Source organism: Alexandromys fortis, unplaced genomic scaffold (genome assembly GCF_014885135.2).
Source record: "Alexandromys fortis isolate MF-2015 unplaced genomic scaffold, M_Fortis_MF-2015_v1.1 scaffold_61, whole genome shotgun sequence".
NCBI lineage: Eukaryota > Metazoa > Chordata > Mammalia > Rodentia > Cricetidae > Alexandromys > Alexandromys fortis.
The window spans coordinates 10,091,464-10,107,912 of record NW_026067962.1 but is presented as its reverse complement, the minus strand read 5'-3'; the positions used below and the strand labels follow the sequence as shown (position 1 = coordinate 10,107,912).

General features: G+C 45.8%; 2 protein-coding genes across 5 annotated transcripts in view; both read right to left on the bottom strand.

Annotated features, from left to right (window-relative positions):
* Nucleotides 1-2,755: 2,755 nt before the first annotated feature.
* LOC126508322 (uncharacterized) lies at nucleotides 2,756-5,958 on the bottom strand. The gene is made up of 2 exons (XM_050153511.1): nucleotides 5,704-5,958; nucleotides 2,756-2,908 (listed from the first exon to the last, which is right to left on the bottom strand). Exons 1-2 carry the CDS (start codon nucleotides 5,956-5,958, stop codon nucleotides 2,756-2,758), a joined length of 408 nt encoding a protein of 135 aa, XP_050009468.1.
* A 3,688-nt stretch (nucleotides 5,959-9,646) lies between these two features.
* The window catches only part of Ppp4r1 (protein phosphatase 4 regulatory subunit 1), a 54,283-nt gene continuing 47,480 nt past the window's right edge, over nucleotides 9,647-16,449 (bottom strand). For all 4 annotated transcript variants that reach the window (XM_050153519.1, XM_050153517.1, XM_050153518.1 and 1 more), the window contains 6 exons: nucleotides 15,359-15,520; nucleotides 14,382-14,482; nucleotides 12,978-13,098; nucleotides 12,758-12,892; nucleotides 11,910-12,051; nucleotides 9,647-10,633 (listed from right to left, as the gene is read on the bottom strand). In XM_050153519.1, coding sequence (XP_050009476.1) covers nucleotides 10,470-10,633; nucleotides 11,910-12,051; nucleotides 12,758-12,892; nucleotides 12,978-13,098; nucleotides 14,382-14,482; nucleotides 15,359-15,520 — 825 coding nt within the window. In that variant the 3' untranslated portion in view covers nucleotides 9,647-10,469. The remainder of the gene's footprint in view (nucleotides 10,634-11,909; nucleotides 12,052-12,757; nucleotides 12,893-12,977; nucleotides 13,099-14,381; nucleotides 14,483-15,358; nucleotides 15,521-16,449) is intronic.

The window sequence follows — 16,449 nt, the reverse complement described above, 5'->3', positions numbered from 1 at the left end:
AAAAAAAAAAAACCAAAAAAAAAAAAAAAAAAAAAAAAAAAAAAAAAAAAGATTACACACTTGTAAGGTGAGCATTGTTTCTGGGATGCGTAATTAGTCAATGGTTCTATACTTGAGGTCAGGAGACTCAGGAAACAAGGACCAGGGTCTTTAAATCCCATATGTAGGCTCCCTTTGCAGAGCAGTAAGAAGTTGCTGCTATATTCACGTCCCCACTCCCCAGCCTGCAGCTAGATGCTTGTTCCTGTAGTCTGGGACTTTGCCACCACTGACTAGTATCTTCAGTATCACGTCCTCTGGTGATGACTTCAGCAAGACAGTCTCGCCTTTCTCTGCTCCTGGTGGGAACTTCAGGTTAAGACAAGTTTGGTCTCTGGTAGTGCTCGGCTTTGGTTTCTCAGCATGCACAGGTCTCCTGTTAAAACTGGTCTCCGGGGAGATGGCAGGGAATATGTAACGTGCATGCCTTAGTGTGGGTTAAACCTTAGACTTAATTCTCCACCCAGGACATGATCTGTGAATTATCATTTTATTAAATTTCATGGTGAAGTGCCAGGTGACAGTCAATACAGCTCCAGCATTTCTTAGTGTGTGTTGTCTTTTTGTATGTAATGTGTGTGGAGACCAGAGGTTGACATGGGTGTTGTTCCTGAGTTGTTTGCCACGTTTTATTATTAAGTACCTTTATCATAGCAAGTATATTTATTAAATGAATAAGGGTCCTTTGATGATTAAATTATATATATAGTTTTCAAAAATAATATTCTTAGGGGATTTTATATATATCTTGATTGTATTCACCCTTTTTATTTAAGAAGAGACTATCTTACAGCAGATGTCCTGGTTCTTGGCTCTTAGGGTCTTTCTGTGCTCTTGTCCAGGGTGTCTCTGAGCCTTAGGTATGGAGGTTGTGTTATATTGATTGAAAATTGCCATACTGATATCCAAGGCGAATATACCAGTCTGCACTCCCTCAGCAATGGAGGAGTGTTCCCTTTACCCTATGTCTTCTCCAGCATAAACTATTATCAGTGGTTTTGATCTTGGCCATTCTTAAAGGTGTAAGATGGAATCTCAGAGTTGTTTTGATTTGCATTTCTCTGATGGTTAAGGATGTTGAGCATATCCTTAAGTGTCTTTCAGCCATTTTAGATTCCTCTGTTGAGAATTCTCTGTTTAGGTCTGTACTCTATTTTTTTATTGGATTATTTGTTCTTTTGACGACCAATTTCTTGTTCTTTGTATATTTTGAAGATAAACCCTCTGTCTGATGTGGGGTTGGTAAAGATCGTTTTCCATTCTGTAGGCTGCGGTTTTTTCTTATTGACCGTGACCTTTGCCCAGTAGTGATTCAAGTTGAACATTGTTCAATTTCCATGTGTTTGTAGGCTTTCTGGATTTAGTGTTGCTGTTGAATTCTAACTTTTTTTTTTTTTTTATCTGTTGAGGCTTGCTTTGTTACTGAATATGTGGTCAGTTTCAGAGAAGGCTTCATGAGGTGCTGAGAAAGGTATGTTTTTTTGTGTTTGTGTGGAATGTTTTATAGATATTTGTTAAGTCCATTTGAGTCATACCATCTGTTAGTTCCCTTATTTCTCCGTTAAATTTCTGTCTGGCCGTCCTGAAGTGGTGAAAGTGGGGTGTTGATATCTCCCACTATTAATGTTTGGGGCTTGATGTATGATTTAAACTTTAGTAATGTTTCTTTTACAAATGTGGGTACCCTTCTATTTTGGGCATAAATGTTCAGAATTGAGACTTCATCTTGATGTTTTTTTTTCCTGTGACTAATATGAAATGACCTTCTTCTCTTTTGACTAGTTTTAGTTTGAAGCCTATTTTGTTAAATATTAGGATAGCTATACCAGCTTGTTTCTTAGGTCCATTTGATTGGATTTTTTTTCCCAACCCGTTACTCTGAGGTAATGTCTGTCTTTGAGGTTGAAGTTTCTTATATGCTGTAGAATGATGGATTCTGTTTTCATATCCAGTTTATTAGCCTGTGTTTTTATAGGTGGATTGAGTCCATTTATATTAAGGGATATTAATAACCAATGATTGCTAGTTATGTTATGTTTGTTTTTTGTTGTTTATGGCATTATGTGTGCATTTCCCTTCTTTAGAATTTGTTGCTGGGAGCTCATTTATTGCCTGTGTTTTTGTGGATGTAGTTGACTTCCTTGGGTTGGAGTTTTTCTTCTAGTACTTTCTGTAGAGTTGGATTTGTGGATAAGTATTGTTTAAATCTGGTTTTGTCATGGAATATCTTTTTTTTATAGTTTAATGTATTTTAATAGGAAACTTACAGGAACAGCACAGAAGACAGACAACATTAAAAACATGTACTTGCATGTAGGACAACTCAGTTAGAAAAGTAAAGTGAATGATGGAATCTACTATATGATAAAAATGCTACAAACACCATTTAGTTGCCGTCAATAAGATATTTACTTATTTTTAAAAAATCCAAATGCTGGCATTGTCCAGAAAATTTTAACAGGTTTACTTATAATTTTTATAAAGTTGAACTGTTGAAATGTGTTCACTGAAACATTTTGCTTGCATTAATGCTTCACACACAAAGGAAAATGGAAAAACTGCCAATACCTGATTTCTGCCCCTATTTTTCCACTCTCAGTCATATACTTAGGGACCTTTTGACCCCATGGAAAAATATCTGACATTCAGAAGTGCTGATAACAAGAAGAGGAAAAAAAATTTTTGAGAATGAAATGTTTCCCCTCATAGTGGACTCCTAGGCACGTTCTCCGCATATGCGGCGTGCTAGCTGGATATCTTTTGGCATAATTGTTACACGTTTGGCATGAATAGCACACAGGTTGGTATCTTCAAAAAGGCCAACCAGATAGGCCTCACTTGCCTCCTGCAAAGCACCAATAGCTGCACTCTGGAAGCGCAGATCTGTTTTGAAGTCCTGAGCAATTTCTCGCACCAGTGACCACAAGGCCAACCTGATACCTGTCTACCCTTTTCCAGATGGCGGCATCTATTGTCAGTACGGCTTGAGATGAGGAACTAGTGTGTTTCCCCACTCACCCTGGTCCCAGGGCCTCCAGCAGAGTCAGAGTAGGTGAATATGGAGGAACATGGTGGTTCTCCCTGAGTTCATGCCCATACTTCTGGCTGCTGTCTGGGGCTGTGGCCTGTAGATCCAGGCAAGGCAGTGCTAAATATTCCCGTTCTAAGTAGAGAAAGCAAGAATCCCTTTTGTGGGAGGTGTCTTTAGCTGCAAAGGTCCATCAGGTGCCTTGAATTTCTCACATAGACATTAAAAAAAAATTTGCATTAGTGCTCCTTGCTGTCAGACGTAACGTGGAAAGTGCAGTTGATGGGAAGAATGATTACAAATCGTGTGGATGGGGCCAGCCATGACCCCGTGACAGCCTGGTCCCTGAGTGTGCCATCCCTTGGCTTCCTTCTGTTTGCTTAGGTTAAGAGTCCCTCCTTATGTCTAAAATGCAGTCACCAAATGTTTTCAGTGTTCATAGGACTCTAGTGAGTAGCCTGTGTTTTGATTTGCTACATCTGGCCACCCTGCTGTGGCGTCTCGGAAACAGTTGTCTCCACTGCAGAGGTGCTGGGCCTAAGAACTGCTTAACAATGAGCTAAGTGGAACAGACGGGGCAGTTCGTGGTGTCCTTGAAAACTGAATGGTTCTTGCTGTTCCCCCGATACTTTCTCGGGTATAGATTTGTTCTCTGCCTATTGTGGTCATGTCAATCTGATTGTTGCTAAGTGGGCTATGAACCTGGGCACAGTGCCTTTGAAACACTGATTTGGGGGGCTGGAGAGATGACTCGGGTCAAGAACACTAGCCGTTCCTCTGGAGAACCTGGGTTCAATTCCCTACTATCTGTAAGTCTAGTTCCAAGGGATCCAGCACCCTCTTCTGGCCTCTGCCGACACTGACCCAAGTGGGGCACAGACATACCTGCAGTCATGAGTAACATGAAAGTTAAAACAATACTGATGTACTGTGCAGGATCCCAGATTCAGACTCAGTGCGTGCTATTATCAAGCGTCCTGCTGGCCCACTCCCCTGGCTCTCTGCTGGAGTAGCTAGGATTTTGAGGTGTGAATTTACACTGCCCCCTCAGTTACCAGGTCCTCACTAATTCAAATGCACAATAACATCCCAGGATAATCTTAGTAAACAAGAGCTAAGGAGGCCAGCAGCCTTGCTCCCCTGCCTCCCTACTTTGGATTATGGGCTCCCAGGTCGTCTTTGCCTCTCTTCACCTTGTCTGTGGGGCAGTTGTCATAGAACCTTCCTCTGCTGCCTAAGAATGAAATTCTAGCAGGTGTCTAAGGGCTCGGCCACTCCCCACCCTCAGTTTAGAATCAGGATTTAGTCTTTTGGGAAGAGAGACACTCTGTAGGTTTTCAGGAAGCCACTTTAAACTCAAGAGTCCCTGTGGGAGCTCCACCCGCAGTGGCCCCGGTCTGTAAAATGCAGTAGAAGCCATCCAGTCTGTGTGCACACACTTGTTTCCAGGTACTTTCTCTGCTAGGACGGGCCAGAAGACTGAGTTGGCAGGAGCTTCTTTGCTTATGTTCTGTCTTGTGGAAGCCTGCGAAGAAACACCATTGGGTTGGAAGCACCTCTCGGAACCTTCCCAGTCAAGGCCTGCACCTCTGCCCTGTGCAGCCACCCAGTATCTGTTCCTGATACGCTGAGCATGGCTGATGGTTCAGGCAGGCAATGTTGAGATGCCTCCAGAGAAATGGGACCTCAGCAGCTAGGTGTAAGGCGAGCTGGGGCCATGCTGCCCACTGCCTGTGCAGTAGCCAAAAGAGCCAACGAATACAGGTATTCTGTAACAAAGCCTGCCAGCTCTTAGTGTAAAGTTCTAGGGTTAAAACAAACTAGTGTGAGTACCACAGTTAACTCCGAAGACCTCAGGAAGAAAGGTCATGTACCAAGTAAGTGGCTATTCCCCTAGACAACCCTGCAAGCAAACAGGAACTGCCAGCAAAGCTGACGTCAGAAGCTGCAAACACTTCCTAAAGGGGCAGGGAAGGGGGTGCAGCTGAAGTGGCCTGGGGAGAGGTGGCCAAGCTGAGTCTGAAATCATGTTTTCTCCATAGTGAGCAGAAGTGGCGAGAGGGGCTGCAGCAGTACTAAATCCTATGGCTAAATGACGACCTTGGTGGCTAGGGAGGCAAAATGCTGCAGAGCAAAGCCACACTGGCTTGTGCTGATCTTAGTTTCCTTGAAAGCCATTCTTTGCCCACCCTTACGTCCCACCCACCTCACAATGTATTCTCAGCAAACCACTAATTTCAACCAGTCACGAGATAACGAGGCCACACCACCATTCAGTTTTGCGGTCACTAACCACCCAATGTTTCCACAACGTGAAAAGGGTCATGATTTAGATCTTCCTTTGTCCTGTTGCTAGAAAAACTTCATGAAACTGTTGCCACATTGGAACATGGTATTTGGGGTAAGCTGAGTTTGTTCCTGGGCCAGAACAGATGTTCACATCTGGCTCCAGAATAAACTGTTACTTCCTTTTGAGGCGAGGTACTGAGATTTTGTGGACATTCACCCGCTCCATAGTCCAACCAGGACCTTCCATGGTTGGCTACAAGTAGCTATAAGGTATTATTATTTTGAACTGTTCATAAATGTCAAGGGGATACATTATCCCTTACTCACTTTTACATCAAGAAAATTACTTCAAGTACTAACTGCTGCCGGCTTTTCCCTGGGAGATGTAGCTGTAACTGCTGCCGGCTTTTCCCTGGGAGATGTAGCTGTAACTGCTGCCGGCTTTTCCCTGGGAGATGTAGCTGTAACTGCTGCCGGCTTTTCCCTGGGAGATGTAGCTGTAACTGCTGCCGGCTTTTCCCTGGGAGATGTAACTGTATGTTTTTTCCCTTAGTTCCTACTGCGTCCTGCATCCGGCTGGCCGTTCCTGAGCATCTCGCCATTTCAATTGCTGAGGAGCTGATATTAGAAGGTGACATGTATACTGGCTAGTTTTTGTCAACCTGGCACAGATGAGTTGCTAGGGGAAAAGTAACCTCCATTGAGGTTGGTTGGTCTGTCTCCATCACAGTGGGCTGTGAGTGAGGCATATTTTTGACCAGTGATTGATATGGGGGAGGGGGGTTGTCACCTCTGGGCAGGTAGTCCTGAATTGTAGTAAGCCATGGGGGAGCACGCTAGTAAGCTGTGTTCCTCCAGTTCCTGTTCTGCTCTTGCCCTGACTTCCTTCAGGTATTGACGGTGATCAAGGCATGGAAGCCAGAGCAGCTGTCTCCTGTGTTGGGTCTGACAGCTGGACACAGCACTAGATATATCTAGGAAGAGGGAGTGTCGGCTAAGGGACCGCCTCCATCAGACTGGCAAAAAGCATCTTTCTTCCTTATTCTAAAAACTAATGACTGGTATGGGAATGCCCAGCCCACTGTGGACAGTGCCACCCTGGGTGTGTAAAAGAAACAAGTTGAGCCAGGCAGTGGTGGCGCATGCCTTTAATCCCAGCACTCGGGAGGCAGAGGCAGGTGGATCTCTGTGAGTTTGAGGCCAGCCTGGTCTACAAGAGCTAGTTCCAGGACAGGATCCATAGCTAAAAAAATAAAAAAAAAAGGCAGCAGCAGCAAGTTGTACAAGCCTTGGGAAGCTAGCCAGTAGATAGTGCTCCTCCACCGTCCGCTTCCCCGTACGCAGTGGTCCTCCACCGTCTGCTTCCCTGCACACAGTGATCTTCCATTGTCTGCTTCCCGGTACACAGTGCTCCATCACCATCTGCTTCCCTATACACAGTGGTCCTCCACCGTCTGCTTCCCTGCACGCAGTGGTCCTCCACCGTCTGCTTCCCTGCACGCAGTGGTCCTCCACCGTCTGCTTCCCGGCACGCAGTGGTCCTCCACCGTCTGCTTCCCTGCACGCAGTGGTCCTCCACCGTCTGCTTCCCTGCACGCAGTGGTCCTCCACCGTCTGCTTCCCGGCACGCAGTGGTCCTCCACCGTCTGCTTCCTGGTACGCAGTGCTCCATCACTGTCTGCTTCCCCGTACGCAGTGCTCCATCACTGTCTGCTTCCCCGTACGCAGTGCTCCATCACTGTCCGCTTCCCCGTATGCAGTGGTCCTCCACCGTCTGCTTCCCTGCACGCAGTGATCTTCCATTGTCTGCTTCCTGGTACACAGTGCTCCTCCACCGTCTGCTTCCCGGTAAGCAGTGTTCCACTACGGTCTGCTTCCCTATATACAGTGCTCCATCACTGTCTGCTTCCCTATACACAGTGATCTTCCATTGTCTGCTTCCCGGTACACAGTGCTCCATCACCATCTGCTTCCCTATACACAGTGGTCCTCCACCGTCTGCTTCCCTGCACGCAGTGGTCCTCCACCGTCTGCTTCCCTGCACGCAGTGCTCCTCCACTCTGCTTCAGTTCCTACCTCCAGCCTCCTGTCCTAGTATCCCTTGACGGTAAATTAGGATCTGTCATATGAAACAAACCCTTGCCTTCCCAAGTTGCTTTTGGTCCCAGTGTTTATCACATCAAACAAACCAGGATGGAAGTTGGTCCTGAAGTGGAGCATTGCTGTGGCAGATGTGACTGTGAGGAACTCTGTCTGCAAAAACGGTCAAGGGCTTGGCTTAATGAGCTGTTGTAGTAACTTGGTAAATACTGCGAGAAATGCAGAGTGGGGTTCTGACTTGGGAAGTTTGAGAGTCCCTCGAAGACTATTGCTGTTTGTGTGACATTTGGAATACAGTATTTGTGTTTTGGTCGGCTAGGGTTGGAAAATGAGCTGTGATGAACACGGGACCAGTACCACTGAGTGAAGTGTTTGCTCTACTGAGACAGCTGGTGCTGGTTAGCTCAGGCTGAAAACCCAGCATCACTGAGGTCAAGTCTCTGGGGAGTATTTCCTAAGGGTCAGCACACAGGTGTGGTCCAGGACGGGCAATGCTGCATCACAAAGTTTGGTAGCTCAGCCCGGCAATGGGTCCTGGTTTTGAGGGTGTGAGAGGGTGAGTCAGAGAGCTGCTGAGGTCTGCAATCAGGAGGCCAGGGGGAAGGGACTGTGACTCGGTTGTAGAGGAGGCTCCAGGATTGAAGGGGTCTTGGAGAGAAGCTAAAGGTCCTAGGGAACCAGGAAAGGCTACTTAGTACTTGCATCCTCAGGCACAGTGACAATGTCAGCGCGTTGCAGAGCTAGGACCATTACTAGATAACAAGAATCGCAGCAGTGTAGAACAGAGCATGCCTGCTGAGACAAGTTGTGGGGGCAAAGCTCATGGGCCCAGAAGATTGGGATTCTTACTGTATACAGGTTGTTTATTATTTTATAGGAGTCCACAATTAAGGGACAAGAGATCTTGAACTAATAAAAGTGTTGAAAAATTTAAAGACAGGACCTCTGTGTGACAGACTGGGGACAAAGGAAAGGTTCTGGTTGAACAGTGATGTATTTGTGGGTCAGCGGAGGGCTAATTATGCACGTTAGTTTTTTGTCAAACTGGAGTCACCTGGAAAGGGGGAACCTCGTAATTGATGTAGGGCATTTCCTTGACTTTTTCAGCCCCATGTTGGTAATGCTGCCCTTTGGGCAAGTGGTCCTGGGCTGTACAGAACATGCCAGTAAGCATTGTTCCTCCACGGCGCCTGCCCTGACTTCCTTCTCAAGTTGTTTTGGTCATGAAGATCCTTTTTCTTAGTTTGGATTCACTGGAGAGTAATTCACCAGGAAGGCTTTTGTACGCACTGTGTTGCGGCTGCTCAGCAGTGCAGCGGCCTGTCTTCAGTGACTGACTGCACTGAGCTCTGAAGGAAGCCTGGCGTCTAGAGGGATGCCCAAGGAGGGCATCAAGCAGCAGGAAGCTGCACCTATTAGCACTCTTAACTTGCCGCAGGTTGACTTCCTTCACCCTAAAATAGTTTCCATTGCCACTGTCTTCAGAAACTGCACCTGCTAACATCAGTTACAGAACTGAAGTTCTGAGGGGCAAGATTACTGTTGTAGAACGTGACCTTCTGCAGTTAGAGCAAACTAAGGGGAGATGACCCTGTCCCCAAACACAGCTCTGGTGTTGTCTTCAGAAGTCTGAGAGCCAACACCCAGAGCAATTACTGTCCTGGCCCACCCATGAGTGTTAGTGTGCGCATTTCTTATCCACTCTTCCATTTTTATTGCACAGGCTTGTCTGTGGGAGTTTACATGGAAGCAATCTATGTCTTCTGATAGCAGTTCTGAGCAGTATACGTCAGCCCGTCACTGGGACCACAGAACGGACAGGGATTGCACAGCAGGAACTAGAATCTGCATTGCAGCACAGTGCCTTCGCACGCCCTCATGCAATTACACAACTCTGGGAAACAGGGTTTTTCTAGTTCCCATCTAGATAAGTAAATCGAGACTTGGAGGTGTCTCTCTGTATTTCAGGAGCTTCAGAATAAGGTTGCTGATCTCATCATCCCTGGTCTTTAGGCCGCTGCTGTCTGCCAAGGAGTGATGGATGAACACCTGGCAGATTTCAAACAGACTACTGAGCTAGGTGAAGACATTTTAATCTTTCCCCCATCTTATGCTAGCTAAGTAATACAGGTCACACATTACATTTATTTGTAGACATTTAGAAAACAAAGTGGGTGATCTCTTTATAGATCCTATTAATAAATTTTATTTGGAACTTGTACCACAACAGTTCTAACAGCATGATTAAGGCTGCACGCCCCAGAGTGGTCACAGGTGTGTGCAGCATGGGACGAAAAGGTTGCACCTCAGAGCTGACCATGATCAAGTTAAAACACCTGACACAATATTCGTGCTAAGAAATTTCCTTCAGGTCATGACCAGCATGAAAGAAATCAGGAGAGAGATTCTGCAAACATTCTGTAAATGTGTACAGCAATGTGCTGCAATAGGAGTCAAAATTCTATTTAGTGTTAACGTCAAGCCCTTAGGAGAAAAAAATCTCCTTTGTCATTTATATATGCCAAGAACTATTCACACTGAGGGCTGGGCAGGGCAGCCAAGGAGCTGAACAGGCTCCGCACCTGTAAGGAATGCTTAGGCTAATACTGAAGGTCTTTCCCGATGTGCACATCCACTTCTGGCCTTGAGAATCTCAATTATCAGCCATTAAATAAAACCAGGAGAAAGCAATGCAGATCTCTGGGAACCTCACCCTTTCCGAAGGGAAAGTGCTCTGCCAATTCAAGTCATTCAGTCAGGAAGATGAAGTAACAAGTTAAGGCTTTGGTGACAGTTATAATCCTCTGAGAAATTACTTTCCCTTAAGTCAAGATAAGATAATAGTGTTTACTGTACTTTCTCTTGACTCTTAAAACCACTGGTATTGGGAGTAGGCAACTTGCACCTGCTAATGAGTTGGCAGGAGGAAGGTCCCCCCACAGCTGTCCCAGACTGGTGCAGGGCAGTCAGGCCTGGCTCTGGTAGAAGCAGGAAGGACACGCGATTCTGGGTCTCAGTATGTGGAGGAAGCTGTACTCATCGCATCTTCAGAGACTTTGGTGCTGGATGGGTGGATGCTCGCAAAGTACTTGACGTCACTGTCCCGGTCCATCTGCAGGGCCATGATGGTCTGTTCCACGGCCTCCTGATGGCAGCTGGCAGAGGCCAGGAAATATTCTGGAAGTGACATGTGCAGTACACAGATTAGTTTTGCAATTTTGGAGCAGTATAGGCATGTATAAAAAGCTTACTGGCTAATAAATACAGCTCTTCCCAAGTATAAGCAACCATGACTCAAATGAATCAAAAGATTTATTGTTTTTATGATAGACAAATCTCTTGATAGTGAATGAAGCTCATGCCCAGGAAAAACTATATATGCGCCCCTTTTCTGGAAAAATACCAATTTTCTTTAATAGTCATTTAAAAGCGTATATATATATTGCATAGACAGAAAGCAGCACTGATTTATTTACATTGTATGAGGTCACTGCAAGTTTCTTTCATGCTTCAGTCATGAATTCACACACTCAACTTTCTGTGCATCTGGAGATGCAGTCAGTACCCAAACCAACAAGACAAATATGCGGTGCCCATGTCTTGTGCCTGGTGAATGGAGGAAAAAGACAAACCTCCTTGACCCTCAGCCGCAACACCAACAGTCAAGTGGATATGTAAGCCGTGGCACATGGAGAGGGCAGAGAACAACTTTTAGGAGTTGGTGCTTTTTTATCCTGTGGGTAATGGGGATTGAACTCAGGTCTTCGGGCTTGGCAGCAAATGCTTTAACCTGCAGAACCAGTTTGGGTCCTCTTATTATTCAAATTATTAAAAGTTTTGCATATGTATGAATGTGTCGTGTTTGGAGGCCAGCTAAATGTTTTCCTTGGTTGTATTCCACCTCTTATTTTGAGACAGACTCACTGAACCTCAGTGGTCTCAGTTTTTAACCTCAAAGCATTTGAGCATCTGCCCATGCCCACACCCCCTTTTTTACATAGGTTCTTGGAATCAAATGCAAGGCCTCGTGCCTGCAGAGCAAAACAGACTGAACCGTCTCCCCAGACACCATCATTACGAAACCTTTGCTACCAGGTTTTGGGCTCCATGGTTAAGAGCACTGCCTACTCTTCCAGAGGTCCCGGGTTCAATTTCCAGCACCCACTGGCAGTTCAGAACTGTAACTCCAAGATCTGACACCTTCACACAGACAGGCATACATGCAGGCAAAACACCAATGCACATAAACTAAGAATAAATTTAGTTTTAAGCTATAAAAATATGCATAGGATTAGCGAAATTTCCGCCCACACACCAATATCTTAATTAAAAGACCGTTAGTGTTCTATACAAGCTGCAGAAACCATCAACTATCTTCCTGCCAGGTTCTTTACTGCTCAGGTGTGACCCAGAACCTCCTTCCTGCCCACACTGTCCTATCACCGCCACCCACCTTTCTCTAGCAGAGTCTGTCGCAGGGTTTTTGCAAGCAGCACTCTAACGTTTGGAACCCTGTCATTGGCCAAGGTCAGCAGATGTGGCATCAGGTGCACAGCAAACTGGTCCATGGGGAGGCAGTCATCTTCAATGACAGTCTGGGGGAAAGAAGCATGTGCTTCAGCTGTTGGGCTAGTGCCCAAACCATCATACAGAGGCCAGAACCCTGAGTGACAACTTAAGGGGTATGGATTTTTGTGTGCATGCTTAGACCATAATTCCAGGTGCATGGGAACTCAAACCCAAACAATACACGTATATTGTACGTGCTAGGTAAGGTACCAAATCGTGCTTCAGTACGTTTACAATGTTTGAGTCAGGATAAAGAGGGTTGTGTCTACTTGGAATGCTGCCCCGTCCTTGGTGTTGGTAAAAGCAGTCAGAACCTTTCCTTGTATCTTTAACTTTAGGGCTTCTTGCCAGTTTGACTTGATCTTTATATATCCCTCAGCTACCTTCCCCCATTACATAGGGTCATTAGGAATCATAGACTTCCCAAGTGCTGAGTGTGTTCCATCCACCATGCCTGGCTTCAGTTGCAGTTTTAAATTACGGAGACCGAGGATGGCAGATCTATACCTTTATTTCCAACCTGGATTCTGGTGTGCACTGTGATGTGTATGGAGTTGTGGTGATGTGGGTATGCCAGCTGGCTGGAGGAACCAGACAGATGCCTAACTTTGAGAAGCATGCACCTCATGATAGGCGGCCAGACAGTGAGTTCAGTCTTGTGATTAAGGGAGGAAGTCCAAGAAGAGCAGGGACTGCGAGGAGTCTGACTGCCTGTGCCCAGGCCTTTCTTACCTGGCAGACAAAGACAAAGGCTTGCCGACCAGACCACCTCGGACACCTGCCAAAATTCTCTACCAGCTCATTTATGAGGTCTACTCCAAATGTTGGGGGTGTTGCTGTGTGGAGTTTCTTCACCATTTCACTGACCTAAAGGAAGAATAAGGTAAGGCTGGCTCCCATCAGTCCTGTGACTAGACAGCAATGATGGGAAGGCCAGCGAGCTCAAACATACCAACTTGTAGGAAATCCAACGGACTGAAGAAACTTTGTCTGCACACAGATTCAGAGCAATGGGACGCAAGTAATCATAAACATCTCTGGGACTATATAATTCTAGAAGTAAAATCAGCTGTCTACAAAGATAAGTGACAAAAGAATTAAAATTCAAGGTCTGAAAATAAGGCAGATTGTGTTGTAACTTTGTGATACCAGACAAGTTCTTATGATCAAGTAGGCTTCTGTGCAGAGCAACCCTAGGCTCTCCTGGAATACACAGAAGGGGACTTCAACAGCAGTGAGTTTGAGGCATGCCACAGCCCCAAGAATTGGGGTGGGGTGGGGGCTTTTTTCTTCTGTGCTGGGACAGCAGCACCAGATGGTTTCCACTTCTGGCCACCAGCATTATATGCCAAGCGAGTTTCTTGTACATATTACCCAGTGTCAGGTATTGAGCTAAAAGCATTTAGGAATGGAACAGAGCAAAGCACTTCCTTGTCTGTTCACTGGACATCATGCATGGTTTCCCTACTGCATTGGTTTAGAACAACAAACCTCAACCTGTGGGCTGTGACCCCTCTAGGGGTAGACTGGCCCTTTTCACGGGCTGTCCAAGACCATCCTGCATATCAGATATTTACATTAGAATTCACACCAATAGCAAAGTTACAGTTAAATAGCAACAAAGATAATTTATAGTTGGGATCTATATTAAAGGACTGCAACATTAGGAAGGTAGAGAATCACTGGCTACAAGGGTCTGAGTCTAGCGATAAGCACGAGTAGCTCAGTGGAGAGCTGCAGCAAGCGGCACTAGCCCCCCTCCATCGCTCTTCAGGGCACATGCTACGGGCAAGGGGATTAAGAAGTCCTCTCCTGACATTAATTCCCAAGAGGATAAAATGTGCCGGGCAATATGAGAAAACCCAGCTCAAGTTGCAGTCAGTGACCAGACAGCTCATAACCACCTGTAACTCCAGTTGGCACGCATGGGGTGTACTGGTAACACATGAAGACGAAACACTGACGTACATAAAATTAAACACTGAAATTAAGGGCCTTCTTTTGATACCAAGCAAACATCCTGCAGCTGTAGAAGACCTGCACAAGACTGAACATAGGCACAGACTGAAGCTGGGTACCAGTGGAGGGGACAGTGGGGAGCTGAGGATGGAGCAGTACACTAGAAAAAGGCAGTGCTGTCCTAGTGACAGGCAGAGTGCACAGACAGCGCCCTGAGAACAGATGCAAGTAGATTTATTAATACCCAACTCCATGGCGGCCAGGGAGGTGAGGCAGGGACGATAAAGGCTCAGAAACTAAACAAGCTCGGGTGGGCATATGGCCAGGAGGACCATGAAAAGGGACAGCTGAGACAAACCTATCCCTGCAAGTCAACGTCAACAGGGTGAGAACTTACTCTGCCAGTTCAGCGCGAAAGCGCCAATTCCTACTGTTATCTGTCACCAAGAACTCCTGGAGCTGATAAAGGTACTCTCTCCTCTTATCAATGTGAAGAAGCTGAAGTGACACAAGGAGACATTTGTATTTAGCTAGGACAAGGCACAGATATTTAGACTGAAGAATATAATTCCCCTAAAGAAGTGTGCAGGCAGGAACAGGTACATGTGGAGGCCACAGGAGAGCCTCATGTGCTCTAGCTCATGTTTTGAGCCTGTCTTTCACTGAACCTGCTGCGATCTGCCCATCTCCATAACCCATCATGGGGACAGACTCAGGTCTTTGGCTTTCACCAAGTGCAGCAGCCGTCTCCCCAGACCTTGTTTTAAAAAATGGGTCTAAGAAGAGCTAGAGAGCAGAAAGCTCAGTGGCTAGGAGCTCGGCTCTTGCCAAGAGCCTACGTTCTGTTTCCAGCAGTCACATGATAGCAACTCTGGTTCCAGACCATCAGACTCCACCTTCTGACCACCACAGGCTCTGAACATACATGTGGTTCACACATATGCACATCAGACTCCTCTGTGGCTTTAGAGTAACAGGCTACGGATAAGACAGTCACAACTCAAGGCCTGTCTCTCCAGTTTCTTACTACCGTGGAGAATGGCTGATTCTCAAGGAAATCAAGTAGACCGTACATGAAAGTGATCAAACAATGGAAGGTGTCAACGTCGTGTTATCCCTAAGTGAATACATTTGGAAAAGCATATCATGCCACAACCAACAACACTTAATGGCTACATTTCTTTAGTAAGAAACAAACAGCCAGGTGGTGGTGGCGCACCACCTGAGTTTGAGATCAGCCTGGTCTACAGAGTGAGTTCCAGGATAGCCAAGGCCACACAGAGAAACCCTGTCTTAAAAACATTGCTAGCACAAAAAAAGAGGAATTTAGGCTTAGACTTTTAGTACATTTTTATGCAAAAGTTTAAAAGTTACCTTTAGAAAGTCATGCAAGTGTTTAAGAACACCTATCCTGACTTCATCGAGGTCTTTTAGAAATCCATTAAAAATTGGAACCAGATCTGCAGCTGTCAGCTGATCTCCAAGAATAACCGCAAGCTCATGGATGGAGAATGCTAAAGTTCTTCGGACTTTCCACTGTAGAAATAAAAACTGTGTTAGAAATTTAAACAAAGTGTGTTGTACTTTAAATGCTATTAATCTCAAAAGCTTAGATCAGGGCCAGTGAGATGGCTCAGCAGGTAGATGCATGATTTATGGATCCCACACTTGGCAGAAGAGAGCTGAATCCAGAGGGTCCTCTGACCTGTGCATGCACGCACACATTTCCCGGCACCCACATGCACAGATACACTTTAAGAAAATCACATCATGTCTTTAATCCCAGCACTTGGGAGGCAGAGGCGTTGGATCTCTGAATTGGAAGCCAGCCTGATTCCAGTTCACCCAGGGCTACATAGTGAGACCTTGTCTCAAAACAAAACAAATTACATCAGAAGAGAATGATAAAAATTTCAGATCTCTTTATGGTACTAGTAGTTTCCCTTTCACTTGAAGTGTTTGGGAATCAGCTCATAAACTTGTGTAACTCTGTGAGCACTAGATCTCTGATCTGCTGACGTCCACTTGTAGTAAGCATTCCCCTGTTGCCCCAAACGATGGTTCCCTTCAGAGTCTGCTGCGTTATCTCGGATAAAACCCAAAACTTGTTTGTACAAAACTGGCAATTAAGAAACACAAGAATAAAAGATGTGTGTGTAGCACACACACACACGGTAAACCTGTACACTCTAACCACATGAAAGGGACAAGCCAGAGGGCCCTGTGGAGGATGAACAGAAAGGAAGGGCCATGTAAGGGCATCCTAGAACTCTGCAGAGCAGAGACTGAAAACTGCTGATGGAGAATTCACGTGATGGAAACTGGGGCTCTGTGGTTCCCTGCCCAGGGCCTGCGGTTAGGAAGCTTCAAGGGCCTGGATCACAGAGGGTTCTATCCTGCTGAGTCAGCAGCACTTGTGCCATGAATGGTTATAATCACTGCATTTACTACCTGCAGAAACCAGT

Coding starts and splice junctions, on each gene's coding strand:
- LOC126508322 (XM_050153511.1), bottom strand. CDS start 5,958: ATGGCGAGATGCTCAGGAACGGCCAGCCGGATGCAGGACGCAGTAGGA. Junction 2,909..5,703: donor GGCAGCAGTTAGTACTTGAA/GTAATTTTCTTG, acceptor CTGCGCTTCCAG/AGTGCAGCTATTGGTGCTTT.